Raw genomic sequence first — 15,183 nt, 5'->3', positions numbered from 1 at the left:
AAGCATGCCAGTAAAACCCTACAGGGGGCACTCTTTCCAACGGCACAACCCCCTGTTGAGGTATGTGCTCTCATTAACAATATCATATTATTTTCAAAGGGGCCCTAATATGCAAAACCTTCTTTTCTTACCTGTGGGTGCCTGTTTTTATGTGTTGGGATCCCCATAAGTCCAGGAAATTGGAAATCAAACCATGGAGTCAGGGTGGAGAGATTTAAAAAAACAAAAAACAATCTTGCCGTCTTCCAAACTTATTCCAAAAAAGGCTTTTGGGATTTGGAAGACTTTTGTATGGTCTGCCATTTTTACCCAGTTGTATTCAATAAGTTTCTTATTTTTGTTTATTCTTTTGTTATAGGGCGGGCTGGCTCATACATGCTAGGGTTGTCCCGATTCGATATTTGAATCAGATCGGCCGCCGATATTTGCCAAAAAATTGCGTATCGGCAAGGCATGGGAAAATGCCGATCCAGATCCAGTTAAAAAAAATAGTCTGGTCTATGTTTTCCAACGCACCGCTTTAAATAATACATTCCACTCTTCTGCTGCTCCCTAAGCTCCGTTCCGCATTTTCCAGCACACCTTCAACACATCCACAGGTCTGTGTTCTAACCGTTAAGACGACCTTGTGAATTAAAAGTTACGGTAAAAATGTCGACTGTGTGGGATTATTTTACCCTACGAAACGAAAAAGATGAGGAGGTGGAGTGCAAAACATGCCTCAATAAAGTCAAGCGTGTTGGTAAAGTTGTAAGACATTTTATGACTCTTGAGAGAGAGAGAGAGAGGCTTTTTAGCACTCATAGATGAACACAGGAGCAGGCTGACACCTGAGCATCTTAAAGTGCTCGTCTTTGTTAGAAAGAGTCTCCCCATTATGCTTGGACTTCAATTGTTTGCCCCCCCCCCCCCCTGACTGGGGAAAACAATTGAAAGGAGTGTGTAGATCATTTTTTGTTTTGTTTTTTAAGTTTACAGCTGGTTTCACGGTGGGATAGGGGTTAGTGCGTCTGCCTCACAATACGAAGTTCCTGCAGTCCTGGGTTCAAATCCAGGCTCGGGATCTTTCTGTGTGGAGTTTGCATGTTCTCCCCGTGAATGCGTGGGTTCCCTCCGGGTACTCCGGCTTCCTCCCACCTCCAAAGACATGCACCTCGGGATAGGTTGATTGGCAACACTAAATTGGCCCTAGTGTGTGAATGTGAGTGTGAATGTTGTCTGTCTATCTGTGTTGGCCCTGCGATGAGGTGGCGACTTGTCCAGGGTGTACCCTGCCTTCCGCCCGATTGTAGCTGAGATAGGCACCAGCGCCCCCCGCGACCCCGAAAGGGAATAAGCGGTAGAAAATGGATGGAAGTTTACACTTGTTCAAGAGCCAGTATTGATGCTGAGTTATCAATCAATCAATCAATCAATGTTTATTTATATAGCCCCAAATCACAAATGTCTCAAAGGACTGCACAAATCATTACGACTACAACATCCTCGGAAGAACCCACAAAAGGGCAAGGAAAACTCACACCCAATGGGAAGGGAGAATTCACACCCAGTGGGACGCCAGTGACAATGCTGACTATGAGAAACCTTGGAGAGGACCTCAGATGTGGGCAACCCCCCCCCCCTCTAGGGGACCGAAAGCAATGGATGTCGAGCGGGTCAAACATGATACTGTGAAAGTTCAATCCATAGTGGCTCCAACACCGCCGGTTCAGTTCAAGCGGATCCAAGACAGCAGCGAGAGTCCCGTCCACAGGAGACCATCTCAAGCGGAGGCGGATCAGCAGCGTAGAGATGTCCCCAACCGATACAGGCGAGCGGTCCATCCTGGGTCCCGACGAGCGGTCCATCCTGGGTCTCGACTCTGGACAGCCAGTACTTCATCCATGGTCATCGGACCAGATCCCCTCCACAAGGGAGGGGGGGACATAGGAGAAAGAAAAGAAGCGGCAGATCAACTGGTCTAAAAGAGGAGGTCTATTTAAAGGCTAGAGTATACAGATGAGTTTTAAGGTGAGACTTAAATGCTTCTACTGAGGTAGCATCTCGAACTGTTACCGGGAGGGCATTCCCGAGTTATAGACATTTTATCCCACTCAGGTTGTTTATGTGTTTTGCTTTTTTAATAATGTTTACAGCATTTTTTGCACTTTATATTGTTCACTTTTTTACTGTTAAATGATGCCATTTTTTTTTTCTTTTTTTTCCCCCCTTGGCCTCAGTCTGCACCTCCTCTCCAGGGCCCAGGCTAAGACCGATTTTTTTATTTTATTTTAATCTTCTATTTTTTTTCTCCCATACCCCCACCCCCCCTCTTTGTTTACCTTTATCTCATCTTTTTTGTAAGGGGCGCTGGAAGCCGGCAGACCCGTCAGCGATCCTGTTCTGTCTCCCTGTAATGTTTGTCTAAACTTGAATGGGATTGTGCTGAAAATTTTAATTTTCCTGAAGGAACTCTCCTGACGGAATAAATAAAGTACTATCTAATCTAATCTAATCCAATTTCTGTTTGTCATGTATAATTTTTTCTATTTTGTGTTTATCCTTTAATACCAACCATTGTGTATTATTCAAGCTCACCTAATTCAGCTGGCTAGTTGTTATCAAGAGTACTAAAGCCCTTATCAACATGAATCTGACAACTAAGTAGGCTAAATAACTTTAAACTTTAATACATGCTCGGATAGGCCGGTATTGGATCGGAAGTGCAAAAACAATATACGTGTCGGATGGGAAGTGCAAAAACCTGGATCGGGACATCCCTAGTACATGCACTTAATTAAAAGTTTAGTTACTGCTTTACTTGTGAAACAGACATGGTACTAATATGAAAAAAAATCATTACCCAGTAGTACCCCAACTTAAGTTAAGTTAAATACCAATTATTGTCACACATACACAAGTGTGGGGAAATTTGTCCTCTGCATTTGACCCATCCCCTTGTTCACCCCCTGGGAGGTGAGGGGAGCAGTGAGCAGCAGCGGTGCCACGCCCGGGAATCATTTTTGGTCATTCAACCCCCAATTCCAACCCTTGATGCTGAGTGCCAAGGAGGGGGATAATGGGTCCCATTTTTATAGTCTTTGGTATGACTCGGCCGGGGTTAGGGCGGACACTCCAACCACTAGGCCACCGAGTAGAACTTACGAACTTTTTTGGTTCTGTGATGGAGCTCTTAACTGGAAACACTATCTCAAATCAAGGTCTCCCACTGAAATAAATTAAAAATAACTGTATTAGTGCTCCCCCCCAACCCCCCGCCAGCGTAAAAAAATTGCACCATTTTTAACATACAACATGCCTTTTAAAACGGAAAAACTAACTTTTACATAAGAACTATTGAATTGAAACTATACAATAGAATGTACTTTTAACAACTACAGTAGTTTTTTACAATAATTAATGTAATTATAATGTACATAATTTGCCTTGGAAAGTAGACTTCTATGGTCTCTCCCGTCAGTCGCGTTTCCGTCAAACACACCATCAGCACTTTTCCCTGGATAAATGTTTGCCGTTTATTAACATTCTTGGAGACTCATTCTGCCTAAGTATGGTGCAGACTAGCAGTGATATGCTCTAATCGCTCCACCAAGTTGGTGACGCGCTCAGTCCTGTTTTTGATGATTTCTGTTTTTAACGACTATCGCCATTCTTCTTCTGAGCACTGTCCTTCACACTCTTTTCTTTTTCCCTTGGTTGGAAAACCATGATTTGTCGAGCTCTTGCTATAAGTTAATGCTAGCAAGATCATTATCCATGCGTTTGTTACGTCTCGTCTCGATTACTGTAACGTATTATTTTCGGGTCTCCCCATGTCTAGCATTAAAAGATTACAGTTGGTACAAAATGCGGCTGCTAGACTTTTGACAAGAACAAGAAAGTTTGATCACATTACGCCTGTACTGGCTCACCTGCACTGGCTTCCTGTGCACTTAAGATGTGACTTTAAGGTTTTACTACTTACGTATAAAATACTACACGGTCTAGCTCCAGCCTATCTTGCCGATTGTATTGTACCGTATGTCCCGGCAAGAAATCTGCGTTCAAAAGACTCCGGCTTATTAGTGATTCCTAGAGCTCAAAAAAAGTCTGCGGGCTATAGAGCGTTTTCCGTTCGGGCTCCAGTACTCTGGAATGCCCTCCCGGTAACAGTTCGAGATGCTACCTCAGTAGAAGCATTTAAGTCTCATCTTAAAACTCATTTGTATACTCTAGCCTTTAAATAGACCTCCTTTTTAGACCAGTTGATCTGCCGCTTCTTTTCTTTCTCCTATGTCCCCCCCTCCCTTGTGGAGGGGGTCCGGTCCGATGACCATGGATGAAGTACTGACTGTCCAGAGTCGAGACCCAGGATGGACCGCTCGTCGGGACCCAGGATGGACCGCTCGCCTGTATCGGTTGGGGACATCTCTACGCTGCTGATCCGCTTCAGATGGTTTCCTGTGGACGGGACTCTCGCTGCTGTCTTGGAGCCACTATGGATTGAACTTTCACAGTATCATGTTGGACCCGCTCGACATCCATTGCTTTCGGTCCCCTAGAGGGGGGGGGTTGCCCACATCTGAGGTCCTCTCCAAGGTTTCTCATAGTCAGCATTGTCGCTGGCGTCCCACTGAATGTGAATTCTCCCTGCCCATTGGGTGTGAGTTTTCCTTGCCCTTTTGTGGGTTCTTCCGAGGATGTTGTAGTCGTAATGATTTGTGCAGTCCTTTGAGACATTTGTGATTTGCGGCTATATAAATAAACATTGATTGATTGATTGATATTTTCCTGTCGCAGTTTCGTGTCTTCCTTTGAGCGATTATTTCCCGCATCTACTTTGTTTTAGCAATCAAGAATATTTCGGTTGTTTTTATCCTTCTTTGTGGGCACATTGTTGATTGACATGTCATGTTCGGATGTACAGTGTCTTTGCTCCACAGTAAGTCTTTGCTGTCGTCCAGCATTCTGTTTTTGTTTACTTTGTAGCCAGTTCAGTTTTATTTTCGTTCTGCATAGCCTTCCCTGAGCTTAAATGGGTTGTACTTGTATAGCGCTTTTCTACTTTCAAGGTACTCAAAGCGCTTTGACACTACTTCCTCATTTACCCATTCACACACACATTCACACACTGATGGAGGGAGCTGCCATGCAAGGCGCCAACCAGCACCCATCAGGAGCAAGGGTGAAGTGTCTTGCTCAGGACACAACGGACGTGACGAGGTTGGTACTAGGTGGGATTTGAACCAGGGACCCTCGGGTTGCGCACGGCCACTCTCCCACTGCACCACGCCTCCCTTCAATGCCTTTTCTTATAGGCACTCACTTTTTGTTTATTTTTGGTTTAAGCACGAGACACCTTTGTACCTTAACACTGCCACCCGCTGTTTCCCACATCTTCAAAGCAATTAGCTACCGGCTGTCGCCTACTGATATGGAAGAGTATTACACGGTTACTCTGCCGAACTCTAGACAGCTCCGACACGCAACAACAGAACATCATTTGCAGACTATAATGTAGTTGAAAAACACTGCACTACGCTAACTAACACGGGGATGCTTGTAACTCAGATTTTTTCTTGCAACCAATAGCCTAGAGCAGTGTTTTTCAACCATTTGTGCCGTGAGATAAAGTCTGGTGTGCCGTGGGAGATTATCTAAATGCACCTCTTTGGGTTAAAAATATTTTTTGCAAACCAGTAATTATAGTGTGCAAATGATGTGTTGTTGTTGAGTGTCGGAGCTGTTTAGAGTTCGGCAGAGTAACCGTGTAATACTCTTCCATATCAGTAGGTGGCAGCCGGTCTAGCTCCATCCTATCTTGCCGATTGTATTGTACCATATGTCCCGGCAAGAAATCTGCGTTCAAAGGACTCCGGCTTGTTAGTGATTCCCAAAGCCCAAAAAAAGTCTGCGGGCTATAGAGCGTTTTCCGTTCGGGCTCCGGTACTCTGGAATGCCCTCCCGGTAACAGTTCGAGATGCCACCTCGGTAGAAGCATTTAAGTCTCACCTTAAAACTCATTTGTATACTCTAGCCTTTAAATAGAGTCCCTTTTTAGACCAGTTGATCTGCCGTTTCTTTTCTTTTTCTTCTATGTCCCACTCTCCCTTGTGGAGGGGGTCCGGTCCGATCCGGTGGCCATGTACTGCTTGCCTGTGTATCGGCTGGGGACATCTCTGCGCTGCTGATCCACCTCCGCTTGGGATGGTTTCCTGCTGGCTCCGCTGTGAACGGGACTCTCGCTGCTGTGTTGGATCCTCTTTGGACTGGACTCTCGCGACTGTGTTGGACCCATTGTGGATTGAACTTTCACAGTATCATGTTAGACCCGCTCGACATCCATTGCTTTCCTCCTCTCTAAGGTTCTCATAGTCATTATTGTCACCGACGTCCCACTGGGTCATTATTGTCACCGATGTCACACTGGGTGTGAGTTTTCCTTGCCCTTATGTGGGCCTACCGAGGATGTCGTGGTGGTTTGTGCAGCCCTTTGAGACACTAGTGATTTAGGGCTATATAAGTAAACATTGATTGATTGATTGATAGATGTCGGAAACAGCGGGAGGCAGTGTGAAAGTAAAAAGGTGTCTCGTGCTTGAACCAAAAATAAACAAAAGGTGAGTGCCCATAAAAGAATGCATTGAAGCTTAGGGAAGGCTATGCAGAACGAAACTAAAACTGAACTGGCTACAAAGTAAACAAAAACAGAATGCTGGACGACAGCAAAGACTTACTGTGGAGCAAAGACACTGTACATCCGAACAGGACATGTCAATCAACAATGTGCCCACAAAGAAGGATAAAAACAACTGAAATATTCTTGATTGCTAAAACAAAGTAGATGCGGGAAATATCGCTCAAAGGAAGACACGAAACTGCGACAGGAAAATACCCCAAAAAATAGTAAAAGCCACCAAAATAGGAGTGCAAGACAAGAACTAAACACTACACACAGGAAAACAGCAAAAAAGTCCAAATAAGTCAGGGAGTGATGTGACAGTACACCTACTTTAAGACAAGAGCTATAGTAATTCATGCTTGGTTATGCTTTAAAGTCATATCCAACAGTTGCTTTTTACTGTCAACTGAGTTTAGTTTTTTTGTGATTTCAGCTGGTTGGTGTGCCTCCACATTTTTTCAACGCAGAAAATGTTCCTTGGCTCAAAAAAGGTTGAAAAACACTGGCCTAGAGTTTCTTATCTCAAAACACTCTTCGGTCTGTGCACTCTTAAGTTGAGCTACCAATGTACTTAATATTTTGGTGGTGGTAGGTGTTTTTTATATGGATTTTTGTGTTCTTTACCCATCCATACCAGCCAGGACGGTGTTAGCTAGTTTCGTTTCAGGTTCTGTGGCGCTATCTAAGAAAAGTCACACAGTATTTGCCAAAAGTCTTACAAAATCAAGTTATGTGACCTAGTTCAGAAAAAAGTGGAGCCCGTAATCCGTCTTTATTTTTGGAAGACAAAACAAAATTGTGTTTGCCCATAAATAGGACAAGTACTCTTTTTACTGCACTGAGAAATATACTGTGTTTTACTCTACTAAAAAAAGATCACACACCCGGTTGGTTCTTTTTTTAGCCATGCTTTGATCAGGCATCAAAGAGGACAGAATACAGTCACGTCTTCATGTGTCATTTCGGACCATCTGGACCCCGATGACACTTTAAGCATCCGTGTTAAAGACTCAAATCTTATTATTTTTCTACCAGTATTTGTCACCCTCCTTTTCACTTGACCTTTGCTCTTCCTCCTCCCTCCTCTTTTTGCCTTCATACGTCCTCCTCCCATTCCATCACCTTGATAGTGACAAGTTAGCCCCTAAGGGACGACAGGGTGACTATTTATGGCAGGGTGACTTGTCTCTTGGCCGGTATAGTTGCTTGTAGTGGTAGCACCTGGAGGCTGTTAGAATGGAGTCAATAGACACAGTACAGTGGAACCTGCTTATATGTCAACCAACTCATCAAGTCCCAATCCAGTGGTTTTCTTCTTGCAATACAAAAGTGATAGCTCAAGCAGACGTTGACTTACCTGTATGTACATGGTAGGCTGTATTTTGTCCATACACAATTTGCATTTGACCCATCCCCTTGTTCACCCCCTGGGAGGTGAGGGGAGCAGTGAGCAGCCCCCCCCCCGCGACCCGAAAAGGGAATAAGCGGTAGAAATTGGATGGATGGATGGACTTGTACATGTGATTTTGCAGTTTTTTATTTCTAATACATTTGCAAAAAATTCTAAAAAAAAAAACAAAAAACGAATGTTTTCACATTGTCAATAAGGGGGTAATGTGTGTAGTGTGTAAATAAATTTACTTTATTTTGGAATAAGGCTGTAACGTTACAAAAAGTGAATACTTTCCGGATGCAGTATAGATGTTTTGATAGTCTATCCATCCATCCATTTTCTACCGGTTATCCCTTTTGGGGTCACGGGGGGTGCTGGAGACTATCTCAGCTGCATTCGGGCGGTAGGCGGCATACATCCTGTACAAGTTGCCACCTCATCACAGGGCCAACACAGATGGACAGACAACATTGACACGAGGGCCAATTTTTTTATATTATGTTACAAAAATATATTTTAATATTACATTAACAGGGCAACATGGTGGAACAGAGGTTAGTGCATAGAGTTCAATCCCGGGATCGGGATCTTTCTGTGTGGAGTTTGCATGTTCTCCCCGTGACTGCGTGGGTTCCCTCCGGGTACTCCGACTTCCTACCACTTCCAAAGACATGCACCTGGGGATAGGTTGATTGGCAACACTAAATTGGCCCTAGTGTGTGAATGTTGTCTGTCTATCTGTGTTGGCCCTGCGATGAGGTTGCAACTTGTCCAGGGTGTACACCGCCTTTTGCCCGAATGCAGCTGAGACAGGCTCCAGCGACCCCGAAAGGGACAAGCGGTAGAAAATCGATGGATGGATTACATTAGCAACGCTTTAAATATTCAATCAATCAATCAATGTTTACTTATATAGCCCTAAATCACTAGTGTCTCAAAGGGCTGCACAAACCACCACGACATCCTCGGTAGGCCCACATAAGGGCAAGGAAAACTCACACCCAGTGGGACGTCGGTGACAATGATGACTATGAGAACCTTAGAGAGGAGGAAAGCAATGGATGTCGAGCGGGTCTAACATGATACTGTGAAAGTTCAATCCATAATGGATCCAACACAGTCGCGAGAGTCCAGTCCAAAGCGGATCCAACACAGCAGCGAGAGTCCCGTTCACAGCGGAGCCAGCAGGAAACCATCCCAAGCGGAGGCGGATCAGCAGCGCAGAGATGTCCCCAGCCGATACACAGGCAAGCAGTACATGGCCACCGGATCGGATCGGACCCCCTCCACAAGGGAGAGTGGGACATAGAAGAAAAAGAAAAGAAACGGCAGATCAACTGGTCTAAAAAGGGAGTCTATTTAAAGGCTATAGTATACAAATGAGTTTTAAGGAGAGACTTAAATGCTTCTACTGAGGTGGCATCTCGAACTGTTACCGGGAGGGCATTCCAGAGTACTGGAGCCCGAAAAGAAAACGCTCTATAGCCCGCAGACTTTTTTTGGGCTTTGGGAATCACTAATAAGCCGGAGTCCTTTGAACGCAGATTTCTTGCCGGGACATATGGTACAATACAATCGGCAAGATAGGCTGGAGCTAGACCGTGTAGTATTTTATACGTAAGTAGTAAAACCTTAAAGTCACATCTTAAGTGCACAGGAAGCCAGTGCAGGTGAGCCAGTACAGGCGTAATGTGATCAAACTTTCTTGTTCTTGTCAAAAGTCTAGCAGCCGCATTTTGTACCAACTGTAGTCTTTTAATGCTAGACATGGGGAGACCCGAAAATAATACGTTACAGTAGTCGAGGCGATAAATATTAAATAATCTATACTAAAATTTTCAAGGGCCAAAATGTTTTTTTGTTTTTGACACATACAGTCATGTGGAAAATGGAAATTAATGTAAATGACTGAAATTACTTGTTGATGGCGTTCCCAATGGGTTGTGTTCAAAATGCATTGGAAGACATGTTAGTATACATATAACTTGGCCGGGAAACAAGGCAACATTTTATCATCTTTAGACCAATGCACAGCGATTCATAGACTATTAGAAAGATGGACCTCTTCGAAGGCATTTTGCTTGATGGTCTTCAACCAATCCTGCTCAAATATTAACGGCCTACTGAAATCAGATTTTCTTATTTAAACGGGAATAGCAGGTCCATTTTATGTGTCATACTTGATCATTTCGCGATATTGCCATATTTTTGCTGAAAGGATTTAGTAGAGAACATCGACGATAAAGTTCGCAACTTTTGGTCGCTAATAGAAAAGCCCTGCCTGTACCGGAAGTATGTGCGCGTGACGTCACGGATTGCAGGGCTGCACACATATTCCCATTGTTTTTAATGGGAGCGCACCAGCAGTAAGAGCAATTAGGACCGAAAAAGCAACAAGTTCCCCATTAATTTGAACAAGGATGAAAGATTTGTGTTTGAGGATATTGATAGTGAAGGACTAGGAAAAAAAAAAGAAAATAAAGAAAAAAAGCGGCGGCAGTGTGAGCGTTTCAGATGTAAGTAGATACATTTACTAGGATAATTCTGGAAGATCCCTTATCTGCTTATTGTTTTAATAGTGTTTTAGTGAGATTTTAAAGATTGTAAAGACATACCTCGAGGTCGGATGGCTGCGGTGAACACAAAGTGTCTCAGAGAGAAGCCGAGGAGCCAACCTCACAGCTGCCGCTGCTGCAGGACGACGATTAATCCAATGATTTCTCCGGTAAGATATATATCACAATTTCCCCATCCAAAAACATGCTGGTTGACGTAGAGAAAACATGTTTGCTTGACCGCTCCGCTTCACAACAAAGAAACCTCGGCTGTGTCTCGGTGCTAAAGACAGCTGCAATCCACCGCTTTCCACCAACAGCATTGTTTTTTATAGTCTTCATTGTTAAATGAACATAATTGCAAAAGATTCAGCAACACAGATGTCCAAAATACTGTGTAATTATGCGATTAAAGCAGACGACTTTTAGCCGCGAGTGATGCAGCTGCTAATATTTCCTGAGTCAGTGACGTCACGCGTACGCGTCATCATTCAGCGACGTTTTCAACAAGAAACTCGCGGGAAATCTAAAATTGCAATTTAGTAAACTAAAAAGGCCGTATTGGCATGTGTTGCAATGTTAATATTTCATCATTGAGTGATAAAGGAACATTTAGTCAAAAGAAATGTAAAACTGCATTAATATAAACGTAAATTAAAGATGCATCAATAATCTATTTTGAATGGAATGGTACCCAAAGAGTCTCACCTCTGAATAAAGTACAATAAAACACTGTACTTTCATTTAGTGATTCTTTGGTGTACCACTAGATGGTTTAAGAACCCCTGATCTACATATTTCAGTGTTTAGAGTAGAAAAAAAAAATGTATTCAACACTTATGAGCGTGGGTCCCTAAGAATTTTAGAGTGATTTATTGTTTTTGTTTTTTTTCCCATTCTTAAAAAATTATATTGACTTAAAACGGCGTGGCGCAGTGGGAGAGTGGCCGTGCGCAACCCGAGGGGCCCTGGTTCAATTCCCACCTATACCAACCTCGTCACGTCCGTTGTGTCCTGAGCAAGATACTTCACCCTTGCTCCTGATGGGTGCTGGTTAGCGCCTTGCATGGCAGCTCCCTCCATCAGTGTGTGAATGTGTGTGTGAATGGGTAAATGTGGAAGTAGTGTCAAAGCGCTTTGAGTACCTTGAAGGTAGAAAAGCGCTATACAAGTACAACCCATTTATTTATTTATTTATCATTGATATGGAAACTATCAGACTGCGTGGTCGGTAGTAGTGGGTTTCAGTAGGCCTTTAAGGATGTGATCTTATCCGTCCCCTAAAGGTGTGTACCAAATTTCACGATGATTTGCCTGAACGTTACAGTCTGTTTTCATTGGTCGGTCTTGAGCTGTGTGAGAAATTTCAAGTCAATTTGACTTATGCAGGTCAAACTTTGGGGTTTTAATTGCAGCGCCGCCATGCGGTGTGATTGTCAGAAAACTAACAGGCAACACAGTACATGCATGTTATGACACATCCGACTGTGTGACAGCAAAGTGGAAGAATACTAACAAATTGAAGTTTTAAAATGATTTGTTGTGCACGTTAGCTGTTGTTTATGATTTAATATATCATGTTGTTACTGTCATGCTGTGACCGTTAATGCCAACACGTGTATCTAAGTCTTAATTTGCGTGGCACAGTGGGAGAGTGGCCGTGCGCAACCCGTGGGTACCTGGTTCAATCCCCACCTAGTACCAACTTCGTCACGTCCGTTGTGTCCTGAGCAAGACACTTCACCCTTGCTCCTGATGGGTGCTGGTTAGCGCCTTGCATGGCAGCTCCCTCCATCAGTGTGTGAATGTGTGTGTGAATGGGTAAATGTGGAAGTAGTGTCAAAGCGCTTTGAGTACCTTGAAGGTAGAAAAGCGCTATACAAGTACAACCCATTTATTTATTGATAAACAGTATTCTACTAACTTCCCCATTGGGTAGGGCAGCTAAACCTATTTGCCTTAACGTTCAGATGTCCTCTGGCTAGGGGTCTAGCGGTACACAAAAATTTCTGTTTGGTACGTACCTAGGTTTAGAGGTAATGGTTCGGTCCGTTTTCGGTACAGTAAGAAAAAAACTAAATATAAATTTGTTGGTTATTTATTTACCAAATTTGTAAACAATGGCTTTGTCCTTTTAACATGGAGAACACTGTAATAATTTTGCCCACGTTAATCAATATTAAACTGCCTCAAATTGTTGCTCAGATTAAATAAAATGACAAAACTTTTCTTCTACATATAAAAAGTGCAACATTAAACAGTTTCAGGTCATTTCATCATGCTTAATTTATCACAGCATTTGGGAAGCCTGTAGTTGATTTTTATTATGTAAATGTTATTTTTTTTATCAACATGTGACAGAAGGGACACTGCCATTCAAAGTTTTTCTGTCCGTAAAACACACACACACACACACACCGCAAAATGAGTTAACATTACGCTAAAAGCTAATTAGCCTTCACCTCAAGCCAGAACTGCGAACGAGCTGAGCTGCAGTTTAAGTTTCTAGAAGGTCAACGTGCTCATAGTGATGTTAGTAGTACTTGACTGGGAGGTGTTTATTATCATTTGGGGAGAGTACGCTGCCTTATGCTCACCTGCTAAGCACCTATCTGCTCGACGCTGAAGCATTTACTACATGCGCTTTGAATATGCACTGCTGATTGGCTGTGACTGCTATATACGTAACCAATCAGATGGTGGTGTGGGTGGGACAATGCTGGGTGCTGAGACAGAGGCAGAAGAAGCAAAGCAGCTTGTTAAGACTTCAGCTTAGAAACTCGTTCGGTACACCCCCGTACCGAACCGAAACCCCCGTACTGAAACGGTTCAATACAAATACACGTACCGTTACACCCCTACCTATGGCATACACTGTGGTTGTGTGCGTTCTTTCTTTTCAAACTACTTTTAACGAACACTCCTTTACCTGATTCTCAAAGCACACATACAATCTTGCCTTCTTTCTGCTTGCCTTCCCTTCCGTGCTGCCTTCCTGTCACTTCTTTCTACCCTGCACTGTCATCAGACGGGAGCGTTTAAAAGGAACTTCAGCTCACCTCTACTAACCACCGACTCACTAAGCGTGGTCAGGGAGGCTCCTGATGTCCAGGGTGAGTGACGTCAGGATGACTAACCCCCGTGTGTCTTTTATGTCTTTATGTCTATGTGATTATCAGCCATTTAATGGCAAATGTCGTCCTTTCTGCTCCAGAGGCCGATAACGTCAACCTGGACCCCGTGTATGAAGCACTGCGATACGGCACGTCGCTGGCTCATATGAGTCGCTCCAGCTTTGGAAGCATCACGGAGTCACCCTGTCATGAGGTAGGGAAGCCTGGGAAAAAATAATGATGAAAGAACATAAACATTTGTTTTTAAAATGCTGTATATGGCCAAGAAAAAAAATAAAATAAACATTAGCGAATCATATTTAAATTCTATCATTCATTCATTTAAGCAATCTTTTTGGAGTTTTTTTTTTTTTTACATTTTTCTTTTCCCTCAGATCGGGGTGTCAAACTAATTTTAGCTCAGGGTCTGCATGGACAAAAATCTGTGCACCGACTATTAAAATCATGGCATTAAAACAAAAAAATAAAGATAACTTCAGATTATATTCATTGTCTTACTTTGGCAAAAAAATTAACAAACACATTCTGAAAATAAAACAATAAAAATATAGAAAAAAATACAGGCCGTGTTAAAGTTTAGATCCACGAAGGAAAGAAGAAAGTGAATGAATGTTTATAACTGAATACATTTACATCCATCCATCCATCCATCCATCCATCTTCTTCCGCTTATCAGAGGTCGGGTCGCGGGGGCAGCAGCCTAAGCAGGGAAGCCCAGACTTCCCTCTCCCCAGCCACTTCGTCCAGCTCTTCCCGGGGGATCCCGAGGCGTTCCCAGGCCAGCCGGGAGACATAGTCTTCCCAACGTGTCCTGGGTCTTCCCCGTGGCCTCCTACCGGTTGGACGTGCCCTAAACACCTCCCTCGGGAGGCGTTCGGGTGGCATCCTGACCAGATGCCCGGACCACCTCATCTGGCTCCTCTCGATGTGGAGGAGCAGCGGCTTTACTTTGAGTTCCTCCCGGATGGCAGAGCTTCTCACCCTATCTCTAAGGGAGAGCCCCGCCACCCGGCGGAGGAAACTCATTTCGGCCGCTTGTACCCGTGATCTTATCCTTTCGGTCATGACCCAAAGCTCATGACCATAGGTGAGGATGGGAACGTAGATCGACTGGTAAATTGAGAGCTTTGCCTTCCGGCTCAGCTCCTTCTTCACCACAACGGATTGGTACAATGTCTGCATTACTGAAGACGCCGCACCGATCCGCCTGTCGGTCTCACGATCCACTCTTCCCCCACTCGTGAACAAGACTCCTAGGTACTTGAACTCCTCCACTTGGGGCAGGGTCTCCTCCCCAACCAGGAGATGGCACTCCACCCTTTTCCGGGAGAGAACCATGGACTCTGATTTGGAGGTGCTGATTCTCATTCCGGCCGCTTCACACTCGGCTGCGAACCGATCCAGTGAGAGCTGAAGATCCCGGCCAGATGAAGCCATCAG

General features: G+C 43.9%; 1 protein-coding gene across 4 annotated transcripts in view; it reads left to right on the top strand.

Annotated features, from left to right (window-relative positions):
• Nucleotides 1-15,183, top strand: part of LOC133558363 (SH3 and cysteine-rich domain-containing protein 2-like) — an 81,762-nt gene that overhangs the window by 52,046 nt on the left and 14,533 nt on the right. For 3 of the 4 annotated variants that reach the window (XM_061909681.1, XM_061909682.1, XM_061909680.1), the window contains 2 exons: nt 13,638-13,722; nt 13,824-13,936. In XM_061909681.1, the coding sequence (XP_061765665.1) occupies nt 13,638-13,722; nt 13,824-13,936 (198 nt within the window). The remainder of the gene's footprint in view (nt 1-13,637; nt 13,723-13,823; nt 13,937-15,183) is intronic. The other variant, XM_061909683.1, reaches the window with a different exon arrangement.

This window comes from Nerophis ophidion, linkage group LG08, assembly GCF_033978795.1.
Source record: "Nerophis ophidion isolate RoL-2023_Sa linkage group LG08, RoL_Noph_v1.0, whole genome shotgun sequence".
Taxonomy (NCBI): domain Eukaryota; kingdom Metazoa; phylum Chordata; class Actinopteri; order Syngnathiformes; family Syngnathidae; genus Nerophis; species Nerophis ophidion.
The sequence above is the reverse complement of the archived record's forward strand: the minus strand, read 5'-3'. Positions and strand labels throughout refer to the sequence as shown.